Source organism: Corythoichthys intestinalis, chromosome 4, assembly GCF_030265065.1.
Source record: "Corythoichthys intestinalis isolate RoL2023-P3 chromosome 4, ASM3026506v1, whole genome shotgun sequence".
NCBI classification, from domain to species: domain Eukaryota; kingdom Metazoa; phylum Chordata; class Actinopteri; order Syngnathiformes; family Syngnathidae; genus Corythoichthys; species Corythoichthys intestinalis.
Genome location: NC_080398.1, coordinates 36,292,807 through 36,318,111, shown reverse-complemented (window position 1 = coordinate 36,318,111; position 25,305 = coordinate 36,292,807). Strand labels below are relative to the sequence as shown.

The following is a 25,305-nucleotide window of genomic DNA, read 5'->3' as shown; positions in this document are numbered from 1 at the left end:
CGGCTCTCCCGCCAACCGTGTTGTTGTAGAGACGACTTTCGGCGCGCAAGAGTGACGTTGCTCGTGAAGAACACGTCACGCAAATAAATAAATCTGATTTGTCGATTGATTTTGTAGCTACTCGAGAGGCTGTGTCCCAGACTTTTCTCTCAGTATTTGAAAAATACAGGGAGAACAGTCTGGCCGTGCCAGGCAAACACTCAGTTGCCTTGACATTTTTCCGAGTAAGGCCAACGACGTCATGCATCAAGAGAGACAATAGCTAATTAATATGCTCACTCGCCACCCTGTGGTCTGGGGTGTGAATTGCAACCTGTCAAAATGACGGATGGACTTCAGTTTTTTCCGTCACCGTTTTAAAAAAACGGTCAACGACGGAAAATATTCGGTTAACGCGACCCCTGGTTCCTACCCTCACCGATGGTCACGAGCTGTGGGTTGTGGCTGAAAGAACAAGATCCCGTATACAAGCGGCCGAAATGAGTTTTCTCCGCAGGGTGTCCGGGCTCTCCCTTAGAGATAGGGTGAGAAACTCGGTCATCTGGGAGGGACTCGGCGTCGAGCCGCTACTCCGTGTTGAGAGGAGCCAGCTGAGGTGGCTCGGGCATCTGTTTCGGATGCTTCCTTGATGCCTCCCTGGAGAGGTGTTCCGGGGATGTCCCACCGGCGGGAGGCCCCGCGGACGACCCAGGACACGCTGGAGAGACTATGTCTCGGGAACGCCTTGGGATCCCACCGGAGGAGCTGGTTGAAGTGGCTGGGGAGAAGGAAGTCTGGGCTTCCCTGCTAAAGTTGCTGCCTCCGCGACCCGACCTCGGAGCAAGCAGTAGATAATGATATGGTATGGTATGGTACTAAATTATTAATGCATTAAAAAAAAAAATTGGCTCAAACAAAATATTGCTCTCAACAGGGAGCAACTGGATTCAACCATGTTAAATGACTTGTGTGGTATTTGTTGTTGCCACTAGAGGGCAGTGTATCCATTCAAATCAATAAAATTAAATGCAAACACTTTCAAAACAAACCATTACGCCTCTCTAATTAAACGAATACTTGAAGCAGCAAAATTTAATTGGAAGCTTTTTTTTTTTTTTTTTTTTTTTTTTTTTAAATAATCGAATAACTCGAGCTAATCGATTAATCGTTGCAGCTCTAAGTCCAAGCATGCATGGTCCATTCATAATCACAGTGTTTTTTATTTTCTTAATAAAGCTATTCTCACCCATAATGCACCACAAAGGAGGCAAGACAAGATGGCCACAAGGTAAGATTGTTTGGCTTTTCTTTAATATTGCTAATTGGTGTTATTTTTACATATGCCTACTTCGCAACCATAAGTGATTATTACCATAAAGTATAATATGACATGTTTTTAGACATTTAGCAATTAGATATTTTACTGTAAATAAAATATTAGAGAGCTCAAACTGTTGATGGAAAAAAATTACTGGGTCATCATGGCATTCTGCCAATTTAAGCTAGCTTTGGTAAATCTCCATTACTGTAAAGCATAGCTTTCATGAGAACTATGCACAGGCACATTTTTATCCAATTAATTTTGGGAAAATTAGTTGAAATAGTTTTTTGTAAAAATGCAGCCTCACACTTCTAGCACATCTGTTATTCCTCCGATACGACCTCTAAAGACTTTAATATCCCATTTTTAATAGTGGCATAAGTGAGGTGAGTGAGTCAGGTGTTAGTTTTATTCACAGTTACTGTCACACTTCTGGTACTACTTCCATAGCGGAAATATTGCAGGTTGACACCTCAATGTGTCAGAAGACCGAAAAAAGGCAGATGAATGTTAGTATTTACAGGTACAGTGAAAGGAAATAAAAGTAAATGAATAACTGAAAATGTAAAGTATTTTTCAACTCAAAGTGGCTCTAGTTTTTAAATTTATTTTTTACTTGAATCCACGTTCACATATGCAGCAGTCTCAGAAAAGGTTATATTTAATAGCTTAATGGCGCCCCCATGTGGACATTATTTGGAATATAAAATTCATGTGCGGAGAAACTGAGAAAATACTCCTTGTACAACTGCATACACCATATCACATTATAGTAAATGTTATGTATGTGTAAAGAAATTGAACCCATCACAAATATTTCACATATACAAAATACATTCTGTCTCTCACCCTCATGTTGTATTTATTCCTTACCAAAAAAGTTCATGGGTCAATGTGACCCGCTACAATCATCCGAAAAGTTTATCACAGTGCAAAATCTATCTATTCTTGATTATTTAAAAAAAAAAACAAAGATAATAGAAACAATAGTAAGCCCAGCAGAATAAATGTGCTATAATAATTTTTTTGTGTGTGCATGCATGTTTCTGTACAGTTCAATTTGACCCGCAACATAAAAAAGAGAGTCAATGTAATCCTTGCTTGTTGTGAGCTTGTTTGCAGTCGATAGGCATTCGGTGAGGTCCACTGTGCTTTGAGATTATTATTCCTGTCTCAATATGTGTTCTTCTTCCTGCAGAGAAAACAATGTTTTCTTGCTATTATAATAGTTGCGCTTTCAAAGAGGAGAAGGACGTTAGTCCATTGGTTTGTTTCTTTGAGATCGCAGCTCGTCCTTCAGTTCCTGGATCTCCTTTCTGATAAATAAACAAACAAACAAAAAATTTTGTGACCCTTTGTAACTATGAATGCTTTGAAATCTTATTTTGATGCCAGTAATGCAAAATTAAACCCGGAATTAACGTATTTTTCAGACTATACTGTAAGTCTCACAGGAGTATAAATCGCATCTTGGGGGGAAAATTATATGATAAAATCCAACACCAAGAACAGACATGTCATCTTGAAAGGTAATTTAAAATAAAAATAGAGAACAACAGGCTGAATAAGTGCACGGTATGCTAACATTACATTTTCTTGCCAATTTGTTCAGCCCTTCACATTTGGTTTTATAGGCACGTTTCTGAGGTACTTGCGCTTTACTTTCGTATTTCTGCTCGCGACTTCCGTTTTCCACGATCTCTAACCAAAACTAATGGAGCTGAAGTGGCATCACTCATCAAAAGCCCTCAAAAAAGACAATTTGGAAATGCCATCATCACGACATGGGAGGACAACATGTTCATGAAGGCAGATGTGGAACCAAGCCCGTACCACCACAAAGACCGGATGTTTATGTAGCCATGTTGCCGCTGTGTTATGGAAGGTGTGTTCTTCCTATCCCTGCATTTTCGTGTGTCCAGTGCTCCAAAAATACTAAAGCTAAAAGCTCGCGCATGAAACAACTTGTTGTAATTTATATTGTAATTACGATAATGATTTTAATTATGATGATGTTTAATATTTTTTACAATTACTACTGTACCGCTGTGGTTGGGTAACTGATCCACGCTGACACATTCTGATCTCCCTCGTCCAGGTCAGGACTCCAGCCCGCACCGCACGACGCGTCCACACAGCAGGCGGAGGCACCGCTAGGCCATAAGCTCGAGCTGACGGACTAGCCGCCAGCGCACCCACATGAAGGCATCGGAGGGAAGGTTTTCCACACACCGCACACACGGAGGTGCATGTACCCGATACCCCCCCCCCCCCCCCCCCCCCCGAAAACCTTCACTGCCGATCCAGATCACGGCACCAATGTAACCAATCCGCGCCGACGCGTTCCGATTCCCCTAGTCCAGATCAGTACTCGAATCCGCGCCGCACGGCGCTCCCACTAACCGCTTGGCCATAAGCTCGAGCTGACGGCCTAGCCGCCAGCGCACCCACATTAAGGCATCGGAGGGAAGGTTTTCCACGCACCGCACACACGGACCTGCGTGTACCCATTACAGTTGCAAAACATGCTATCTGCAGCTAGCCTGTTGCTAATCGGTACGTGTGGATGGCACAGTTATGTTCACTTTGACTACAATTCTGTTTTTTGCGTCACAGCTGAGACAATATTTGCTTTGCTAAATCTAGTTAAATAACGATAAAGAAATGGAAAACGGACACTCGTCTACTACAAGTCATACATCGGCTTCTTACCCTAAATACATAAATGCAAGTGTTACAAGTTTTTCTTCGTTTGTTTACAGGTAAGAAAAGCTATTAGGCAAGGGAAGACAACTTGATTTGCCTCACACCAACACTTGCTGACGTTGATGGACATATACTGTATCGAGACTACATGCATTCTACTTTGATAAAGGAAGGCTCGAATTATGCTCCACCTTCGTTAATATTTTTGTAGTAATTTTATAACCTTTGATTTATTGACCTGTTTTGCACATGCACCAATCGTTTTAAATAAAAGAAGAAATGGAATCATGTTGTCCTAAGTGTTTATTGCGATCAATATCTGCAATGAAAAAGAATGACATAATATTTGTGTTCATATGTACATGTGTGTTTAGCTCATACCATAACTGTAATCTTACCAGATGAAAAATATCTTTTAAGTATTTCCTTGTAACAACAAAATCTGTGTCAGCCCTTCTGCAACTAATATTATTTGTAAGTGTGCTTCATTTTGGTCAGTCAGGTGGCCGGTATGTCAATCTATACCTCATGTTAACAAAGGCTGCACAGATTGTTAGAATTTTGTCCACGAACGATCAACGAAGTGATCAGAACAAACGCACAACACAGAAAGTCCCGGAGCATCATCTACGTCATGCTGAATCCATTTTTGGAGATTCCGCGGGTTCCTCTGGTGTGATTTTGCGGTATTAACTTTGTCTACACAACCCTTACTTCAACCGCACTTCGTGCTGTTCTGTCTAAACTGGAAGTCAGTAGCAGAAAATGTCAAAGATAAGTTACCGCAAATGTTGAAACACAGGCCTTGAGCACCCTCTTGCGGTTTAGTGTGAAAATAACATGTGAAATGATGTAATAATGTGGTAATAACCCGACCCCGGATTAAGCGGCAGATGATGGATGGATGTGTTAATAATTTCAAACATAGGTTGCTCTAGAGTATAAATCGCACCCCCAGCGAAACTATGAAAAAAACTGCGACTTCTAGTCCGAAAAATACAGTAGTTGCATGTTATTTTGTTTTTTTTTACTTACTCGTGTTGCGTCTGAAGAAGCTCTAGAGCCATTCGTAGTTCCTTGATTTCCGCCTGCAGGCTCTCCAGCGTCACTTCGTTTTTTGGGGCCACGTTTCGGACTTCCGGCGACTGTACTCGTGGTGGCGCCGGTCGCACTGGAGGCGGCGTCTTAGGTCGTTGGTCCAGCTTTGCTGGTGGTGGCAGCTTAAGATTTTCCGCACCCTGATTTAAAATATAAAAGTTGGATCAACTGGAGAATAACCAGTATAATAATTTTGGCTCTACTAAATAGATAGCACACCTTTTGTAAGCCAGGGAGTTTATCAGTTTGGCCCTTCTTGGTCAGTTGTGGTTCAGGCTCACTCGGAGTCTGTCAAGAAATTTTAGCAATTAGCATTAGTAGGTCTGAGTGATGCGGCTTGAAGTGTATTCTTAAACGATACGTTTTAGAAAAAAGCATATTGCAATCTGAATTGCAATATATTAGGCAGTGCTTGTCAATTATTTTTCATCTATACAGATGAATAAAAAAGAGAAGACAATGTATGTCTAATCTAATTGTATTACATGCTAATTAAATTAGTTTTAAGGAATTACTGTATAGCTAGTTAGCTATCTATGACCACATAGCGAAGACAATCTATTTGATTTTTATAACAACCATGTTAAAATCAATTTGAAAGAAAATTGTGAGGTTATGATGATTGTAGTTGCATCTGGCACGCCCACGACGCTCGCCACGCAAAATGCTAAACCTGACTCGAAGGTTATGCCAACGCGACGAGTTACATCTTGGGCACTTTCACATTAGCGCAAGACGACCAGGGTCCGGTTTAAGAGCTACCTCGCAACAGCACTTGCAAAAGACTTGTTGAAAAGGTTCAGTATTCACACTGCACCAGCCGAACTTTCGAAGTAGCATGACGTCGACGAAAGCGGCACTCATTGATTGGACAAATTTAGAAATAGCTCTCTCCAGGGAGAGTCACAGCAGAGAGCATGATATACTCCCATTGTGATTATTCATTGTGTTTTGTTTATTAGGAGAATGCAACGAGAAGGAAGGGGATATTGGGGGACGGAAAGGAAAATGGAAAAGGAGAGTGAGACAGAAGAGAAAAACAAACAACAACAACAAGAAATACATTCAACGCCTACACTAACTATGAATACAGCGATCCCTTGTTTTTTGGGGTTAATTGGGACCAGAACCTGCAGCGATAAGTGAAAAACTGCGAAATAGCGCCCCCCCAAGACGTGTTTTTCACTTTTTTTTCCCCAAAAGTATACTAAAAAAATAAAATAAACCTTTATTTATATAATATATATATATATATTTATATATATTTAAATGTCTTTTAAGCACTTCAAATGTAATAATTATGAAAACTTTTAAAGTTTTAAACACGTCACTGTCCCACCGAACTATTTTGAAACAAGAATAAAGTAGAAAAATGCTTGTCTTTTTTAAATGCTTCATTGAGTGAGTCCTCTCGAATCCGCTCAAGCTGCTCACTTACACACAATCAGTTGCCACAGCAACTGTTTAATAAGTTAAACTGATTGACGCATGCTGTGCTTTGTCTCTTCGGCTTCCAAGCATCTGTGGCAACATCAAACCTTAAAGTCTTTCAATCCTTGTTAACTTTAATAATCATCTCCAGTGCACTGCCTAACAAAGAGCAGCAGGAGGGAGGGTGAGAATACGTGATCGGCTTTATTTATTTATTTTTTAATTGAAAAAAACCTTGTTGATATGTACGGATTTCTTTCATACCGTAAAGGTGTTGGGAAGCTATTGATATCCATGTACGAATACCTCCAGGTTGGATTTATAATAATCAAAACTGAACCGTTCACACGGCATTAAAAATCAGATACATGTTGCTTATAAGCAAAGAAATCAGATTTACACTTCAGTGTGAACGTAGTCTTGGAGAATGGAAGGTTTTTATACCTGCGCTCCCACGGCCATACCCGTTGGTGGTCTTCTCTGTGGGGGCTTGGCTCGGTTGGCTGTGGGGTGGTTTAGCTTATCGTTGTCCACTTCAATGCCATCAAAATGATCGCCATTTTTCTCCTCGGGGGATTTCGGTGAGTGTGGGGACACATCTCCATTGGCTCTAAAGAGTAAAATAGCTGTTTGTCTTCCAGGTGTTGCATAGTTTTAGTCCTCAAAATATCTTGAATTCTTTCAATGTCTTTGACGGCGATTGACGCTCGATCCATTTTGACTAGGAGCGTCTGGCAGCAAATGATGGCTGACGGCATCTTCCAGTCAAAATAAATTGGACATCCATCGCCATCAATGGCAGCCAATGAGTTAATGAGTGGTGGTTAAATATGATTTTTCACTAAACATACTCTTAAAAACATTTTTCAGGAACCCCCTTAAGACAACCTTGTTTTGGTTTTCTCAATCTACACGTACAGTCACACAGGAAACAGGAAGTAGGCTGGTCTCGCACAGTCGGGCCCGATCTGACTCATCCTAAACTTTCCACTGTTTGCTGCTAAAGGTCGGGCATCCTGGCATTCTTCTTTTCGAAGGACGCCGTGGCAACTAAAACCTTGAATTTGTTTAAGGCTCCGTTCTCTGTGCCAAGCAGGAGCGTTCCTGGCATTTTCCCTTGTGACCTTTAGTTACCTATTTTTAGGAAGGTTGCCAATGATACAAGACCTTTGAAAAAAAGTGATTGGGAATGTCTTACTTGGATAAACCCTTATTGGTTTTGTCTTTGAGTTGAGTCGGGTTAAGTTTGTTGATGCTCGGAAGCTTGACTTTGGTTGGAGGATGGCTTCGCAAGTCCTTAAGCTCTGGTTTTTCATCTGTGACAAGACCACATTAACCAAATGTTACATGATTTTTATTTTGGCGCAATGTGTAAGTGTACACTGTGTCACCAGTCCTACCTTTTTGCTTTGCCGGGACAACTTTCTCCATGGGTGGGACTTCTTTTTTGACTAAAAAATACAAAACAATAAAAGATTGTGTAATAAAAATTGAATTATTTTACAGCAGTAAATAGTGTCACTATGCTAATTTTGTTCATGTACGTAAAATACAATTTACAGATAAATGTAGGAGTAGGAATCAATGAAAATATATTTCTTTGAATTTCGAAAAAGGAAAAATAATTCACATAAAAAAAGAACATACAAAAATATTTTTCATGTTCTGACAAAAATAACGTTTTCTAATGTGAAAAAAAATGAGACACAAACAAACATCACTTTTCTATATGGGGGGGGGAACAAAGCAAAAAATTTGATTTAAGAAAAAACACACACATAAAGCGCAAAACCATCTTAGATGTAAAAGCAGATAGAAAAAAAAATTAACCTTGGTTTTGAAGGAAAAAAAACATTGCATTTCCCAAAAGAAAAAAAATGGGGGCACAAAAGAATGCACTTTTATTGATGTTTCAACAGGAGTACTGTAGAAGAACAAACCCTCAACGTTGGAGAAAGATTAGAAAATTGCTGTATTTGGAGATGCAGAGACTTGAATAAAAATGTGTGATTGTCAATTAATTACATTATGAAGCAGTTGATGCAAAAACAGGATGTTGGATTAGTCTAAAATACAACATAATGATGCCAAATCCTCTCAGCGATGTTTTTGAATACATCTTTTGCTTTAAATAAGCGTGCGATTCTACCACACTCCTCCATCCAAAAATTCGAAATCAGGTAATTAATGATCACTTTTCCTGAGTTTATTCAGACAGAAAACAAGAAGTACAAATTGAAATTAAATTAAATTAATTAAATTCTAATTAACTTTATGTCAACACAACTCTCGATGAAAAATAAGCCACGAAGGAGTACGCAAGGTCTCAGCTGTAACCAATTGCACTGTCGTCACAGCTCCCGAGGGTCACAGCACCATCTCGGGGACAATTATGAAAACTCAGCCTCCAATTCAGTCTCAGTTCTGTTTACCAAACGGATCCAGACTTACATGAACCCTTAAATCTCCATAAACCAGCATGACACTTACATGAAGCGTATGGCAGAGTCGACATTGAAGGTAGCAGCAGCACAGGAAGCTCACCTTGAGCATTTACAGCATTTCCTCTTAAGTGTAAAACCACACTCACAGAGCGCTGGTGCTCAGACTTGTGCCACTTGTAGAAATGTCTTCTGTGACTAGAAGTCCTCCCTCCCTCACTACTCACCTCCCCACCCTCCTGTTTCCTTGCAAGACTCCCAAACTATGTCACATGAGCTCTGGCTCACCACCATCACCCCACTTCTTAGGACACTTCCTAGGAAAATGAATAACAGTGGCGCCATTCCACCTACAGCCTAACCTGGCACGCCATATTGATAGTTCCATATATCCACTACGGATATACTCCACATGAAGATCCTGTTTCATGGGAGGAATCTTCGAAAAAAAATATATGGCTGCTGATTGGACGATGGCTCTTCTTGTCACACTCACGAAAATATCGTATTTTGTATTTCAGAAAAAGCATGAGAAATTTTCCATCTACAAACACCGCTTTACTTCCACCATAGTGTTCAAACAGATAGTCACCTCCTGATCGCATCTGCAGCTCCCACCTCTTTGACCTGATTGGCTTGCCATCAGAAGGCGATCAATCAAAATTTAAGCCACAGTATGAGGTATTGGTCCACGGAACAACAAAAACATAGTTTCGGTCAAGAAAAGCTTTTGTGATGTTCTTTCCTCTTCTTTTAATGAGGCAGTTAGGTGTTTTTCCTAGGGATGTCCCGATCGCATATTTTTGTGTCTGAGTCCGAGTCACCCGATTTTGAGAATCTGCTGATACCGAGTCCAGATCAGATACCGAAAAAAATGTTGTTAAAAAAAAAGACACAAAAAGTCACTTTAAACATGTTACTGTCCCAAGGAATTATTTTTAAACTACAATAATTTAGAAAAATGCTTGTCTTTATTAAATGATTCATTGAGTGAGTCCACTCAAATCCACTCACGCTGCTGAGAAAGCCTCACTTTCAAGGCGAGATCAAAGCTGTTATACATCGTTAACTTTAACAAGCGGCTGCTTGGTGAGCAAGAAAGCAGCAGGAGGGGGAGTGAGAGTGCGAGCATGATGATTTTAAAATTTAAAAACCCAAACCCGATCCTTTTCACCTGATTCCGATTTTCTGAAAAATGGCGCAATTGGCCAGATTTCCGATCACGTGATCCGTTCGGGACATCTCTAGTATTTCTGACAAAACTTCAGAAATTTAGCTATCTACAAGAACCGTATTTCTCTCTTAACATTGTATTCAACCAGGTAGCTACTTCCTTGTCACATCTGCAGCTGCCGCCTTTTTCTCCTGATTAGCTCAAACATCAGATGACCAGGAAAGTGGTTGGACAGTTGCGGTTGGCAAGACAGTACTGAATGATAAATCAATGAATCACAAAGTACCGTCTATTTTCAAGGCTACCAACAACCAATATGGTTGGTGTTCTAGAATCTAGAACTCAATACTCTGACCTGACTTCTCATTGGCGAGGAACTGTCAGATGGTCGGTGCATTGAAATCAGGACAGGACTGAATTAAGATAACACATTAGGATTGCTATGTGAAACCAGTCCTGGAATTCACTAAATAGTTATTCCACCTAAAGCAATGCATCAGGGAACGCCCACTTTTTTTCAGCAATTCTGGTTGTGACATCACAACCAGAAACGATGATCATGCTTTCTCGTGCTGCGCTAGATAGTAAATGTTGAGAGAATGACAGGAAGGTCATACGGTAACAATATAATAGAAAGACTATAGACAGCATGCCAGGCGACTGCAAAAATCTGATTCTGGTTCTGATTGTGACATCATCATCTGATTTTGAGATTTTTTTAGAAGGCAGGGGCCAAGTTAGCTGAGAAAGGAAGACTAGAATCTAATTTTATTATTAAGCCTTTTCTGTCACTTTTTTTGGATGGATTTGTGTCTAGCATACTGTCTGCTATCACTTAGTCACTTGTTCTAGCATTTCATAGCACATTCACTGTATATTTTAACTTATTTTGAACGGCCTCAGCAACCAGCTTTCCAAAGGAACTGTCATTTTCAACCATGTCCTCTTGACTAAATGAAAAAATCACTATGCTGTCCTGTTTACAGTCTATAAATTTGAACTGTAATCACCGCAAGCCATCAGGACTGGTTTTGTTGTTGTCGACAGTGGTGCAAAAAATGTGCTAAATCAGTCAAAATGCTCTCCTCAGCAGGAACCGGCCACAAACCACTCTCCCAATTGTCAGTTCTAATGTAAAAACCCAATGCAATCCAAAGAAAACAAATACATGTATACTTTTTAATCAATCAAGTGTGCAACCACATTAAGCGTTACTCCAACTATTAACTGAGAGCGTGTAAAAACACAGATAATTGTATAATAGAAAAAAATAACCCTCGCAACTATGGAAACCTCTGACCGTTTCCAATTTGTTACAATACAAGCTGAAGCTAACGTACTCACTGTGACTAAACATTTCTGAGTCCTGCTCTGTTTAAACGCGTCAACATTCCAAAACATACCTGAGACTTCCTTGTTGATGTTGCGTGCAGGCGGTAGGCTCTTGTTACCAGCCTGGAGAAAAGTGCACAGACAGAATGAAAAACTCAAGTTATCCACAGTGCGGTCCTTTGTGTATTCAGGACACCCGTGTATTTTATTCATTTAAATTTAGTACAATTTCCAGTGAGGGACTTTTCAGGACTGAGTAATTCCCAACATACAGAAAATCTCTTGAGTCACAGTATCTTTGGCAAACTTTTCAGGACAAATGAGGCGGCAACATTTCCTCCACAATGTTCTCCACAACCAACCTCTTCAACTCCCGTCCACTTACTGACTTTTCACTGAAGTCCAATTTTTGTTGTTGGAGTGACGTCTTTGGCTGTTAGCTTGACTGTGCCATGCAGCGAGTACAAATGTTTCTCTAACCCTTGTGTTCTATTCGAAATCTGGGTTATTTTTGCTATTGGATTAAATTTGACTCGGCCGGAAAATGATCTTTTGCAGTAAATTTTATTTTGGGATTGACACGTTTTCAAGTTTGGATCTGTTAAAAGCACCATGGATTTTTGCATACCAAAATTTAAAAACCGGTCTATTTTGTCCAGAACAGAATACAAGCGTTAAATTTGATATTGTGTTATTGAAGGCAGACAGAAGCTTTTCTCCGGGACGGAGCGTACAACGAATCGTAATATTTTGGCTTTGTCGGACACAAACTGGAAGTTGTGACTAGAGATGGCCTGATACATTAGCCGGCTGATATATCGGGCCGTTATTTGGTGATTTGACGTATATTGGTATTGGCCTTTTTTTTTTTTAAATCTGACTGGCTGATATGAAAAAGTCAATTTAAAACTAGGGGTAGGGACTAGGGATTGTGCCATTTTTTTAGAGGATCGTAATCGGGTGAAAAGGATTGGGTTTTTAATTTTGAAAAAATGTATTTGTTTTTCTGCTTCATGCTCGTACAGTGTCACTCGTCCTCATGCTGCTTATCTTGGTCAGCAGTGCACTGTGAGTTTTGCTTGTTAAAGTTACCGATGATTGACTGGAGTTGAAGCTTTGATCTTGCCAGAGAAGCTTGGCAGTGCTACCTTCAAAGATGCCAAATGTGTCCATCATGGTTTATCTTGTTAAACACTAGTGTGCTGTGACAACTCATTGTCTGTGTGTTCTCAGCAGTGAGCGGATTAGAGTGGACTCACTCAATGAAGCATTTAATCCTCAAATCCTCATCATCACTTTCAAAACACTCCATGGCCTGGCCCCTCCCTACCTTTGCAATCTACTATGTTTAAACATTCCAACCTGTCTACTTCGCCCTATCACTATTCTCCCCCTCTCAGTCCCCCGTGTCCGCCTCTCCACCTTTGGTTCCAGAGCTTTTGGTCACTGTGCCCCCTAGCTCTGGAACTCCCTGCCCCCAGATCTTCACAGCATTTCTACCCTATCACTTTTCGAATCCAGACTGATAACACACCTCTTCACTCTATCCTACCCACCATAATCCCTAGCTCTGTCATATCTTTACTTCTTTTTATTGTGTTTTAAATCTTTTATCCTTTTAATACTAATACCTTTTTTATCGTACTGTGATTCCATGTCTCTTGTGAAGCGTCTTTGTGTGGTTTGAAAAGCGCTCTAGAAATAACATTTATTATTATTATTATTATTATTATTAATTATTTCCATGTTATTGTTGTTTAAAAATAATTTGCAAAATGAAGGTTGCAACGGTGGGACTTTCAAGCACTTCTGGAGCTATAATTTTTTTATTTTTGGGATTCAATAAACATGCTTTAGGCACGCATGTATCAGTGTTGTTTATGGCAGCCATTTTAATTTTTGTTTTATTCTTTTGGATGAAAGTAGATATTAGTCTTAGTCATATTTTAGACATTTCAACATGTGTTCGTCTTCTAGTTTTAGTCGACAATTTTCAAAATGTTTTCGTCTATAAACTTCAAAGGTTTAAGTCCATGAATAAATAAATAAATAAATAAAAGGTTTCCAACAATTTCAAATGAACATGACAGACGAGCACATAACTGTAGAGTCTACAAGGGTATCACCATTTGTATAATGATAATACGCACTCAGCAGGAAATAGCACATTATTTGCAATTAATTAAACTCACCTGGACGCCACGAACTGTATGTAAAATGTTTTCCAAGAGTTTAAGAAGACACCGATTCACCCGCTAAATGCTAACGCGCACGCTATGCTAACTCTACAAGTTAGGTTAGTGTTTGATGATCACCCAGCACAGACATTTATAGGCTAAAACAAAATGGCATATCTAGCCAATATAAGAAAGCAAAACTTACCAAGAAGCACCTAACACATAAGTTTCACAAACGGAGCCTGGAATGGGCACAGGCTTACTCACAGGCCGGTACGTAAGTGTGTGTGTGGGTCGGGGGCGAGGCCCAGCTTGTCACATGAGTGGCACGACCAAACACTGCTAAATGCGTGCTAACTACACATGAAATAGGAAAATATCACACGTTGTGAATTTATGACGGAAACCATGGTGAATTTTCATTTCGTTCTCGTGCCGTCAGACGACAACTGGCATTATTCTCGTTATGTTTTAGTCTCCCGAGACACGTTTTTAGCGCGTCATCGTGACGTCACAGTCATGAAAAAATTGTTCGTCGATGAAATATTTTCTTTACTGTCATCGTTGACGAAAACAACACTGGTTTTCATTCTTCTTTTTTTTTTTTTTTTTTTTTTTTTTTTTTTTTTTTTAACGCCAATTTTTACACTTTTACTGCAAATGAATATCGGCCCCAAAATCTGTTATCGGCCCCTCTAACTACTAATAATCTGTATCGGTCCTGAAAAACTCCACCGGGCAAAAGCCGAGCTCCCTTCTGCCACCGTTGCTGTTGACACTCGTCACTCGCGCGACGTCACATTTATGTAATTATGGCGTCCTATTTGTTCAAAAATTGTTACGCAAAATGACTTTGGATAAGTAACTGAAATTAGATTACTGGCTTTAAAATGGTAACGTGTTAGGTTACTTGTTACAGAAAAGAGGTTACACAAGAGTAAGTAACGCGATACAGACAGTACTAAGTTGACACACAGTTAGATCACAGTCTAAAAAAATTCAGAGAAGGTCACCTCCAGGCACATTTTTAGAAAAAGGTAATATTTACTTTTTTCACAGTCAGTAGTTGGGCATGCACTTCAGAGACACAACTATTTGTGTACTAAACAAAAAGTAACTATTTCATGTCCTCTTTAAACCTTACTTTTTTTTTTTTTTTCGCAATGTACTTACCTTTAGGCTGTCCATTGGCGGTATCACCATGACGAAATTATCAGGGAAGAACCCACAGCGTCCGTTGAGCTCGCCCTCCCACCAGCCTTCATCTTCGGTGTCCTTCAGATTTAGACAACAATGGCATTTATCATAAAAGATCCCTTGATTTTGAACTCTAATCGATCTCAGAAAGAAAGTGAAAGCGTAAACATGGCCAAAACCCTTGTGCAGAAAATTATCTCCAAAATCTGAATGATCTCATTCAAACCTATTGTGGCATGTGATTTTCTTTAGAGAGGTAGGACTGGTTTGTCTGGATTTTGATCATAATGACAAGTGTGGCATTAAACGATAAGACTGAAGGTACTGTAAGTGAAAAGATTGTCAAAACAAAAAGCAACTGTTTTCCAACCTTTTTTAGTATGACAACAACATCCCCCGTCTTTAAATCCAGCTCGTCCTCTGCTTTGGCCTTGTAGTCGAACATGACTTGGCAACACTCCACCACTGAATAAAGACAACAGATATTAGAGTTTATACATTGCTTACAATTTTGATGGTTTTACACTGATCCCTCGCTTTTCGTGGTTAATGGGGACCAGAACCCGCCGCGATAAATGAAATACTGCGAAGTAGCCCCCACCCCCCCACACACAATTTTTTTCGTGTGTGTTTGTTCAATGTATTTATTCAGATTTCGACTGGAAAGAGATACATACTGTATAAGACAACTTTTTTTCATTCTTATTTTTTATTCTTATTTTTTTTTTTTTATGTACCATAATTTTCGGACTATAAGCCGCTACTTTTTTCACTCATTTTGAATCCTGCGGCTAATAGTCCAGTGGGGCTTATTTGATGATTTATTTGTATTAATTGATAACACTTTATTTGACATAAAACTGTCATAAGACCGTCACAATTATGACATGACACTATCATGGGCATTACTGAATGCTTATGACAGACAAATTATGTCACTAAATCAATTTCCATGTCCAGCTCGGATCTTTTACATCCACCTAAAAGTGCGATAATTTGCTGGATGACACAAAATGACATCTGTTACATTCATTAATGCTCATGACAGTGTCATAATTATGATTGTCTTATAATAGTCTTACGTCACTACTGTCAAATAAAGTGTTATCAAATACCACAACTAGCAATTAATTAAACAACTGGAACAGTAACTGAAGAAATAATTAGCACAAAAGATTAATTTTGATTATTATTTACATCTATAGCGCTGTAATGCATGCTAGGAGCATGTTGGACGACAGCAGTGTTGGCAGCAGGTGGCAGCAGTGGTTGACTGTCTCCCCAATGGGAGCAGTATTGGCCAAATGAAGCTTATGGAAGCAATTAGGGTTGTTCCGATCATGTTTTTTTGCTCCCGATCCAATCCCCATCGTTTTAGTGTGAGTATCTGCCGATCCCGATATTTCCCGATCCAGTTGCTTTTTTTTTGCTCCCGATTCAAATCCAATAATTCCCAATAATTCTTCCGGATCATATACATTTTGGCAATGCATTAAGAAAAAAATGAATAAAACTCGGACAAATATATACATTCAACATACAGTTTGCAATATTATTCGGCCCCCTTGCGTTAATACTTTGTAGCGCCACCTTTTGCTCCAATTACAGCTGCAAGTCGCTTGGGGTATGTTTCTATCAGTTTTGCATATCGAGAGACTGACATTCTTGCCCATTCTTCCTTGCAAAACAGCTCGAGCTCAGTGAGGTTGGATGGAGAGTGTTTGTGAACAGCAGTCTTCAACTCTTTCCACAGATTCTCAGTTGGATTCAGGTCTGGACTTTGACTTGGCCATTCTAACACCTGGATACGTTTATTTTTGAACCATTCCGTTGTAGATTTGGCTTTATGTTTTGGATCATTGTCCTGTTGGAAGATAAATCTCCGTCCCAGTCTCAGGTCTTGTGCAGATACCAATAGGTTTTCTTCCAGAATGTTCCTGTATTTGGCTGCATCCATCTTCCCGTCAATTTTAACCATTTTCCCTGTCCCTGCTGAAGAAAAGCAGGCCCAAACCATGATGCTGCCACCACCATGTTTGACAGTGGGGATGGTGTGTTCAGGGTGATGAGCTGTGTTGCTTTTACGCCAAACATATCGTTTTGCATTGTGGCCAAAAAGTTCAATTTTGGTTTCATCTGACCAGAGCACCTTCTTCCACATGTTTGGTGTGTCTCCCAGGTGGCTTGTGGCAAACTTTAAACGAGACTTTTTATGGATATCTTTGAGAAATGGCTTTCTTCTTGCCACTCTTCCATAAAGGCCAGATTTGTGCACTGTACGACTGATTGGTGTCCTATGGACAGACTCTCCCACCTCAGCTGTAGATCTCTGCAGTTCATCCAGAGTGATCATAGGCCTCTTGGCTGCATCTCTGATCAGTTTTCTCCTTGTTTGAGAAGAAAGTTTGGAAGGACGGCCGGGTCTTGGTAGATTTGCAGTGGTCTGATGCTCCTTCCATTTCAATATGATGGCTTGCACAGTGCTCCTTGAGATGTTTAAAGCTTGGGAAATCTTTTTGTATCCAAATCCGGCTTTAAACTTCTCCACAACAGTATCTCGGACCTGCCTGGTGTGTTCCTTGGTTTTCATAATGCTCTCTGCACTTTAAACAGAACCCTGAGACTATCACAGAGCAGGTGCATTTATGCGGAGACTTGATTACACACAGGTGGATTCTATTTATCATCATCGGTCATTTAGGACAACATTGGATCATTCAGAGATCCTCACTGAACTTCTGGAGTGAGTTTGCTGCACTGAAAGTAAAGGGGCCGAATAATATTGCACGCCCCACTTTTCAGTTTTTTATTTGTTAAAAAAGTTTAAATTATCCAATAAATGTTGTGTCCCACTTGTTGTTGATTCTTGACAAAAAAATTAAATTTCATATCTTTATGTTTGAAGCCTGAAATGTGGCGAAAGGTTCCAAGATTCAAGGGGGCCGAATACTTTTGCAAGGCACTGTATATATATATATATATATATATATATATATATATATATATATATATATATATATATATATATATATATATATATATATATATATATATATAAAAGGCATGGCAGATATTTTTTTTGCCGATTCCGATACTTTGAAAATCCCGATCGATGGGGACATCTCTAGAAGCAATGGTGATTCATTTGGTCTAATGAAAGTCTTATGATGCCGCTGTCAAATAAAGTGTTACCAGTTAATATCTTTTGATGTAAATATCCCATAATACAGTGAGGACAGCTGCGGCTTATAGTCCAGTGCGGCTTGTCTATGAACAAATGCCGTCTCCATGTCAAATTTGGTTGGTGACGGCTTATAGTCGGGCGCCTTATAGTCAGAAAATTACGGTATATGATATGTTAAATATTGGTATTTATCCTGAAAATATAGGTATTTTCTCTGCCAGTGGTGATTTTTGTGTATCTAGCGTAAGCCTGTCGCAATCTGCAATAATTCCATTTATCGCGCGGTATATAAAAATGAAGACGGTAATTTTTTTTGCTGCGATTTATCACCTCGAGTGCACGTGCGCGCGTTTGTCATGTGCGTGTGTGGGCGCACGCGTGACGCACGCGCTTGCAGCAGATGTGTGGCAGACGTGCTTGACAGCGCTGTTTAAAGTTCAGCTTCCTTGTGCCACTCTGTTTTATTGTCTTATGGTTATGTTCGTTTTATACATTTGAGTTTGAGTGACCGACATTTACTGGATGGAGGCAGGGCCGAGTGACTGTCGGCGCACAGCAATGAGCGAGCGGAATGAGGAAGAGGACGAACCAGTCTGCAGAATGTTTCTGGAGGTTGTTTCAACAAAGATGGCCAACAGAATAAATCTACATGTTCATTTGAAACACTATCATCCTCTCCAGTTTTCACTGCTTGGTAAGAAAACTACATCGCAACAAGCAGAGACTCCTCGTCACGTTAATTGACAATTAGAGGTATTCGTTTGATGTGAGAAATACAGACGACACCGCGCAAAATAGCGTTCCCTAACGGAAAGTGAAGTCCGCTACATTGCTGAAGAAATGAGACCGTTTTACCTCTGTTAAATGATATTTCATACCTTTGGGAGCCAAATTTTTGTTACTGCTACTTAATTAGTCTATTTTTCTCTGTTGTTGTTGAAGTGCAATTACTGTTACTGCAACTTTATACCTTTATGCCTAAATGCTTTAATTATTAAGTGCATTTTTTTCTTGAAGAAAGACATTTATTATGTGTTTCTGTGCGGTATTAATATTGTTGTCTTTTACTTGAAAGAGGCATGGTCTTTTGTTTTGTGATTTCTTAAAAGGTATTTTTTAATTTAAAAGTAAACATTTATTGCGTTTAAATGGGTGTACTTGATTTATTAATATATACTGTATTCTCACTGTGTTATTGTAAATCGGTTAAAAGGGGACGGGACTTGATAAGCATATGCTTCGCTCGTCAGCCCTTGTCTTCGTTTTTTTCGGGTTGCTCATATCACATCTAGCAACTGTCAATGATACCGATGATGATGACAATAAATAAATAAATAAACGCTCAAAAAAAATTTGGGGGGGGGGGGCGCAATAATATCGCATATCGCAATAATTTATGAGATAATTTATCGCCCACTAAAATTTGTTATCGCGACAGGCCTAATTCTAGCGTAAAATCTGAGAATTTTATAGCCATTTTAGGGTTTTTTTTAAAAAATTTTTTTTATAGCTATATAAAAAATAATCTGGATGAAGTTAATCGAGAGAATGACTGAATGTTTTTTTATGCTGCTGCTCATGGAGACTCATGTATGCATAAGGAAGGTCTTTTGGTTTTAGGTTACTAGTGACTTTGGTTTTGAAAATACAGTGCCTTGCAAAAGTATTTGGCCCCCTTGAATCTTGCAACCTTTTGCCACATTTCAGGCTTCAAACATAAAGATATGAAATTTAATTTTTTTGTCAAGAATCAACAACAACTGGGACACAATCGTGAAGTGGAACAACATTGATTGGATAATTTAAACTTTTTTGACAAATAAAAAACTGAAAAGTGGGGCGTGCAATATTATTCGGCCCCTTTACTTTCAGTGCAGCAAACTCACTCCAGAAGTTCAGTGAGGATCTCTGAATGATCCAATGTTGTCCTAAATGACCGATGATGATAAATAGAATCCAAATGTGTGTAATCAAGTCTCCGCATAAATGCACCTGCTCTGTGATAGTCTCAGGGTTCTGTTTAAAGTGCAGAGAGCATTATGAAAACCAAGGAACACACCAGGCAGGTCCGAGATACTGTTGTGGAGAAGTTTAAAGCCGGATTTGGATACAAAAAGATTTCCCAAGCTTTAAACATCTCAAGGAGCACTGTGCAAGCCATCATATTGAAATAGAAGGAGCATCAGACCACTGCAAATCTACCAAGACCCGGCCGTCCTTCCAAACGTTCTTCTCAAACAAGGAGAAAACTGATCAGAGATGCAGCCAAGAGGCCCATGATCACTCTGGATGAACTGCAGAGATCTACAGCTGAGGTGGGAGAGTCTGTCCATAGGACACCAATCAGTCGTACACTGCACAAATCTGGCCTTTATGGAAGAGTGGCAAGAAGAAAGCCATTTCTCAAAGATATCCATAAAAAGTCTCGTTTAAAGTTTGCCACAAGCCACCTGGGAGACACACCAAACATGTGGAAGAAGGTGCTCTGGTCAGATGAAACCAAAATTGAACTTTTTGGCCACAATGCAAAACGATATGTTTGGCGTAAAAACAACACAGCTCATCACCCTGAACACACCATCCCCACTGTCAAACATGGTGGTGGAAGCATCATGGTTTGGGCCTGCTTTTCTTCAGCAGGGACAGGGAAGATGGTTAAAATTGACGGGAAGATGGATGCAGCCAAATACAGGAACATTCTGGAAGAAAACCTGTTGGTATCTGCACAAGACCTGAGACTGGGACGGAGATTTATCTTCCAACAGGACAATGATCCAAAACATAAAGCCAAATCTACAATGTAATGGTTCAAAAACAAACGTATCCAGGTGTTAGAATGGCCAAGTCAAAGTCCAGACCTGAATCCAATCGAGAATCTGTGGAAAGAGCTGAAGACTGCTGTTCACAAACACTCTCCATCCAACCTCACTGAGCTCGAGCTGTTTTGCAAGGAAGAATGGGCAAGAATGTCACTCTCGATGTGCAAAACTGATAGAAACATACCCCAAGCGACTTGCAGCTGTAATTGGAGCAAAAGGTGGCGCTACAAAGAATTAACGCAAGGGGGCCGAATAATATTGCACGCCCCACTTTTCAGTTTTTTATTTGTTAAAAAAGTTTAAATTATCCAATAAATTTTGTTCCACTTCACGATTGTGTCCCACTTGTTGTTGATTCTTGACAAAAAATTAAAATTTTATATCTTTATGTTTGAAGCCTGAAATGTGGCGAAAGGTTGCAAGATTCAAGGGGGCCGAATACTTTTGCAAGGCACTGTATATGAATTTTAAGTTTTTGAAAATAGGCCCCCTACAGAGCGGCCCCGTGCCCCATTTCTCGTCAACTGAGAGTGAAATCTACGGCTTACAGTTTAAATGGTTTTACTATAGACTATATAAGTATATACTATACTTATACTATATACTATATAAGTTTCCGAGGTTTTTTCGCTTTACTACCTGCTTTTGTCTCTGTACTTCTGTTTTCATGTTATTTAACATTGACTAAAAACCCTGAAAAAACACTATATGGAAATACCCCATCCTTCTGACATCTATACATGGGAAGACAACATAAGGAAATGGCCGAGGGTGACCACAAGTAAAATATTATGGTATTTTATTGACTCTATGGCAGCGGATGGAAACGCCATCAGGAACCTGAAAAGCTCCGAGGCATTCCATTACCTGCAGAGCCACAAAGTTGGATGTGTCTTCATACACGAGCACGGGAATTTTGGCATCATGAAGGCGGATGTGGAACCAAGCCATTGCCTCAATGCTCCGTACAACAAACCATGGGTGCTGGTAAAAGAGGAGGGAGACGTCGAAACTGCAGACTGTACAAAACTAAACCCTAACCGGGTCTCGGGCGTTCGTGTAGTCATGCTGCTGCTGTGTTATGGAAGGTATGTTCTCAAAAAAATGCAAAACCTAAAATCTGGCGCATTAAATGACTTACTGCCTTTGCGATTGATATTACGATGATGATTGTAACTTCGGTGTTTTTTTTTTTTATCAATGAAGTGATAAGAACAAGCATATACTAGTAGTCCATTAGGTGGGGCTTTTAAGTTTTGAGAAGCGATCCACATTCTTGAAGTATTGTCTGCTGCTGGTTTCGGATGTAAGCCGTATGGCGGGGTACATCCACAGTAGCGCTTTGTAGCTGGTCGTTGATAAAAACATTCCCCTTTAAACCATATATTTAGGCGCTTCCAGGAGTTCACACAGGCACGTACAACACAGAAAGTCCCTGGCCCTCGTTAACGTTGTCCTGAATCCATTTTTGGAGAATCATTGGGTTCCTTTGATTTTGACTTCGTCAACACACTGCTAACACAACCGCAACTCTTGATGTTTTTTCTAAACCGGAAGTTTGTAGCAGAAATTTTCCGAGATGGCGCAGCCCATATTTCGCTCAGGAAACTTGTCTATAAATTGTCTTATCATCCGAAAAAAACACAAAAACTGCCAGACTTCAGTATTGTGTGTGTTGAAACTCAGTCACAATTATGATCATAACATAATCTTATCAGTGGGAAATCCCTCTTGCCCGAAAGTAAGCATAATGAGCTACACGAAACTACATCAGCTAATTACTCACATTATAGCTGAACTCACAAAAAAGCAAATACTGGAATTTCCGCTTGACACCTGTTGACTGGTTATTAGGCTAAAAATAGACCTGCATTTCCACTTTTAGAAACTGTATGGTATTCTAATTGTGAAATCAGGAAGTTTTCCAGTGTAACGTACCATTTTTTGCTTTGCTGCGCACTGTTGCTCTCAGAGACATCTGTAAAACGGATAAAAACAATACTAATAGAGCAATCACAGCAGTGTCGGACAATCATTGTTGCGTTTCCCATACCTCTTTACTGAAGACTGCGTCGCTTAGCTTTGGTCTGGCCTTGCTGTCATTGTGTTTACCATCTTAAGAGAAAAAAAAATTGTTCGGTGAAAGAGTAATAATGAACACAGCGATTCCCTCAAGATGTTCGCACCTTTCGGGGCGACGAAGAGTTCTCTGACAAAGTTAGATGGAAATGCCCCCACTCTGCCATTTTTGATGCCCATCCACCATCCATCTTCAATCTATCAAATTCAATATAAAACAGACACAGACGATACATAAAACTTCTGTGATGTTTACCTGGCACCTAGACAGGAATAGCCTTAACAGTAACTCTCACCTGAGCAAACCGGTGTTCGTTACACTGATTTATTAATTTATTCTGCTTGCTCAGAGTTTTGTGGCTGCCAAGTGGCTATTCCTTACCTCGCTGATGATTTCCACCTTCTCCCCAACTACCAGCTGCAGTTCGTCTTCGTTCACTGGGTTGTAGGCAAAGACGACTTCACATGTTCTCACTTGTTTCATTTTCTTTGCTGGAGAAACCAAGGAATATTTTAATGGAAACACAAACTGTGGATTTACTTAAGGATTTACTGTAGATACTGTACATACTTGTCCGAATACTTCTTGGTTCCCTCTCCTTGTCACCCATCAAATAAACAGGCACCTCCTGAAAAGAATTATTACAGTAACTACCAAAAACCAGGATAAGGTAGAACAAATGGCATCGGTTTTAGCTATCGAGCCGACCTTGACAAAGTTGGCTGGGAAAATGCCTCGTTTCCCTTGCACCTCACCCTCCAGCCAGCCGTCTTCGCTGGCCTTGGTGACGTTTTTCACCACGTCACCTGTCCGGACTGTGATCTCGTCCCCCATGGTGCCTTCGAAATCTAATAGCACCAGAACCTCTGTGGCACAATTTGTGAATAAGACATAAATTAGATTATTCTGTTTTGGTGATTTCTCAAGACCTTGAAATGGGCATAGATGAACGTTTTAGCCCGCTGGGCTTGGCTCCTCTTGCTGTTCTTGTTGAGGACATGAACTAAAATTACTACTTTGCCGTTCCGATGGATCGGACTTTTGATATTTTTAATTTTATGGCTGTCTTATGGGAATAAAGTAGGGTGAATTACGTGAATTGTGACATAATCCATGGGTCACGAAACGTTAGCTTGAATGCGTTACGTTGGGTGGTCATTGTTCATTCGATTTTATGTGGCAGAGGCTAGTAATAAGTGGATTTCCACTACTCACAATGTTAAGAATAGGGATGTCCCGATCGCATACTTTTGCACCCGAGTCAGAGTTTTGATTTTGAGTATCTGCCCGATCCAATAATGAATTTTAAAAAATCTTTTTTACTTGACTCATATACAATACAATACAATACAGTGACTCATGACACGACAAGATGACTTGAAAAACTTGGATCGTAGATTGGTTCCCACCTAAGAGTGATTGGCTTGGTCGCCTTGGCAGCTTTTGCCACGCCCTCACGGAACATCATGACAATAAAAAAAAAAATCAATCAAATTTCCTGCAGACTATACTGTATAGTTTTGTTGTTGTTTTGATTTTACATCGATTTACATTGACACTAAGGTTTCCCTCAGTTGGCTGCGGAACGATGGTGAATGCCTTCACTAACCTGTGACTCGACTTGACTCGACAACCTTTTGATTTGACACGACTCGTCTTTACAATTTTGTGACTCTGCTCGACTTGACATGACCTCGAGACTCAAATCAACATGACCTTGAGACTCGACTCAACATAACCTTATGACTCGACTCGATTTGATTCGACATAACCTCGTGACTCAACTTGCCAACAACAACAAAGAATTGGGACTTACTTGTGAATCAGATCATATTGACTAACACAATTATCTGGAAATAGCTCAAATAGAACATGATTTGTGTGAAGTTTCGGCAGAAGAATCTGCCATGTACCTAAATAATCAATTGTTTTTTTTCTCTCTAAATGTATTTGTTGTTAAGCATTTAAGAGGTTTGAAGTGTTCATCTAAACACACTTGGTAAATACGTTTAAATACGTTGCTACTTCAAAGAAGCAATATGGTACACTCACCCATCGTGTCCAACTTTTGTCTTTTTTCCGTATGACGAGTTAGCCAACGACTGCGTGTCACTTTTCTGGGACCTTCTTATCAAATAGTACCGGCAATGTTTCTTCAGGCTTGTATTTGCAAGTCAAGAGCAAGGAAGAGGGAGGGTGAAGTGAACGTGAGAAGGTAAGAGAGGGAGGGAGAATTCAGGCTGAAGAAAAACAGGTGAGGCAGGTTTATAATAGCGCAGTTCAGCCAGGTTGTCTTATATGTATTTACCACCTTGTTCACATGGAGTTGGACTATTGATGTAAACATATGAAGTTAATCACGGCAA

The 25,305-nt window shown here is 39.8% G+C and overlaps 1 protein-coding gene across 1 annotated transcript; it reads right to left on the bottom strand.

The window, feature by feature from the left end:
* Positions 1–1,695: 1,695 nt before the first annotated feature.
* Positions 1,696–25,147, bottom strand: sh3d21 (SH3 domain containing 21). The gene is made up of 16 exons (XM_057835383.1): positions 24,992–25,147; positions 23,648–23,805; positions 23,510–23,567; positions 23,321–23,430; positions 23,046–23,136; positions 22,913–22,974; positions 22,798–22,837; positions 15,227–15,321; positions 14,833–14,934; positions 11,554–11,605; positions 7,936–7,986; positions 7,734–7,851; positions 6,980–7,145; positions 5,324–5,392; positions 5,042–5,244; positions 1,696–2,616 (listed from the first exon to the last, which is right to left on the bottom strand). Exons 1-16 carry the CDS (start codon positions 24,993–24,995, stop codon positions 2,556–2,558), a joined length of 1,440 nt encoding a protein of 479 aa, XP_057691366.1. The 5' UTR covers positions 24,996–25,147; the 3' UTR covers positions 1,696–2,555.
* Positions 25,148–25,305: the final 158 nt, after the last annotated feature.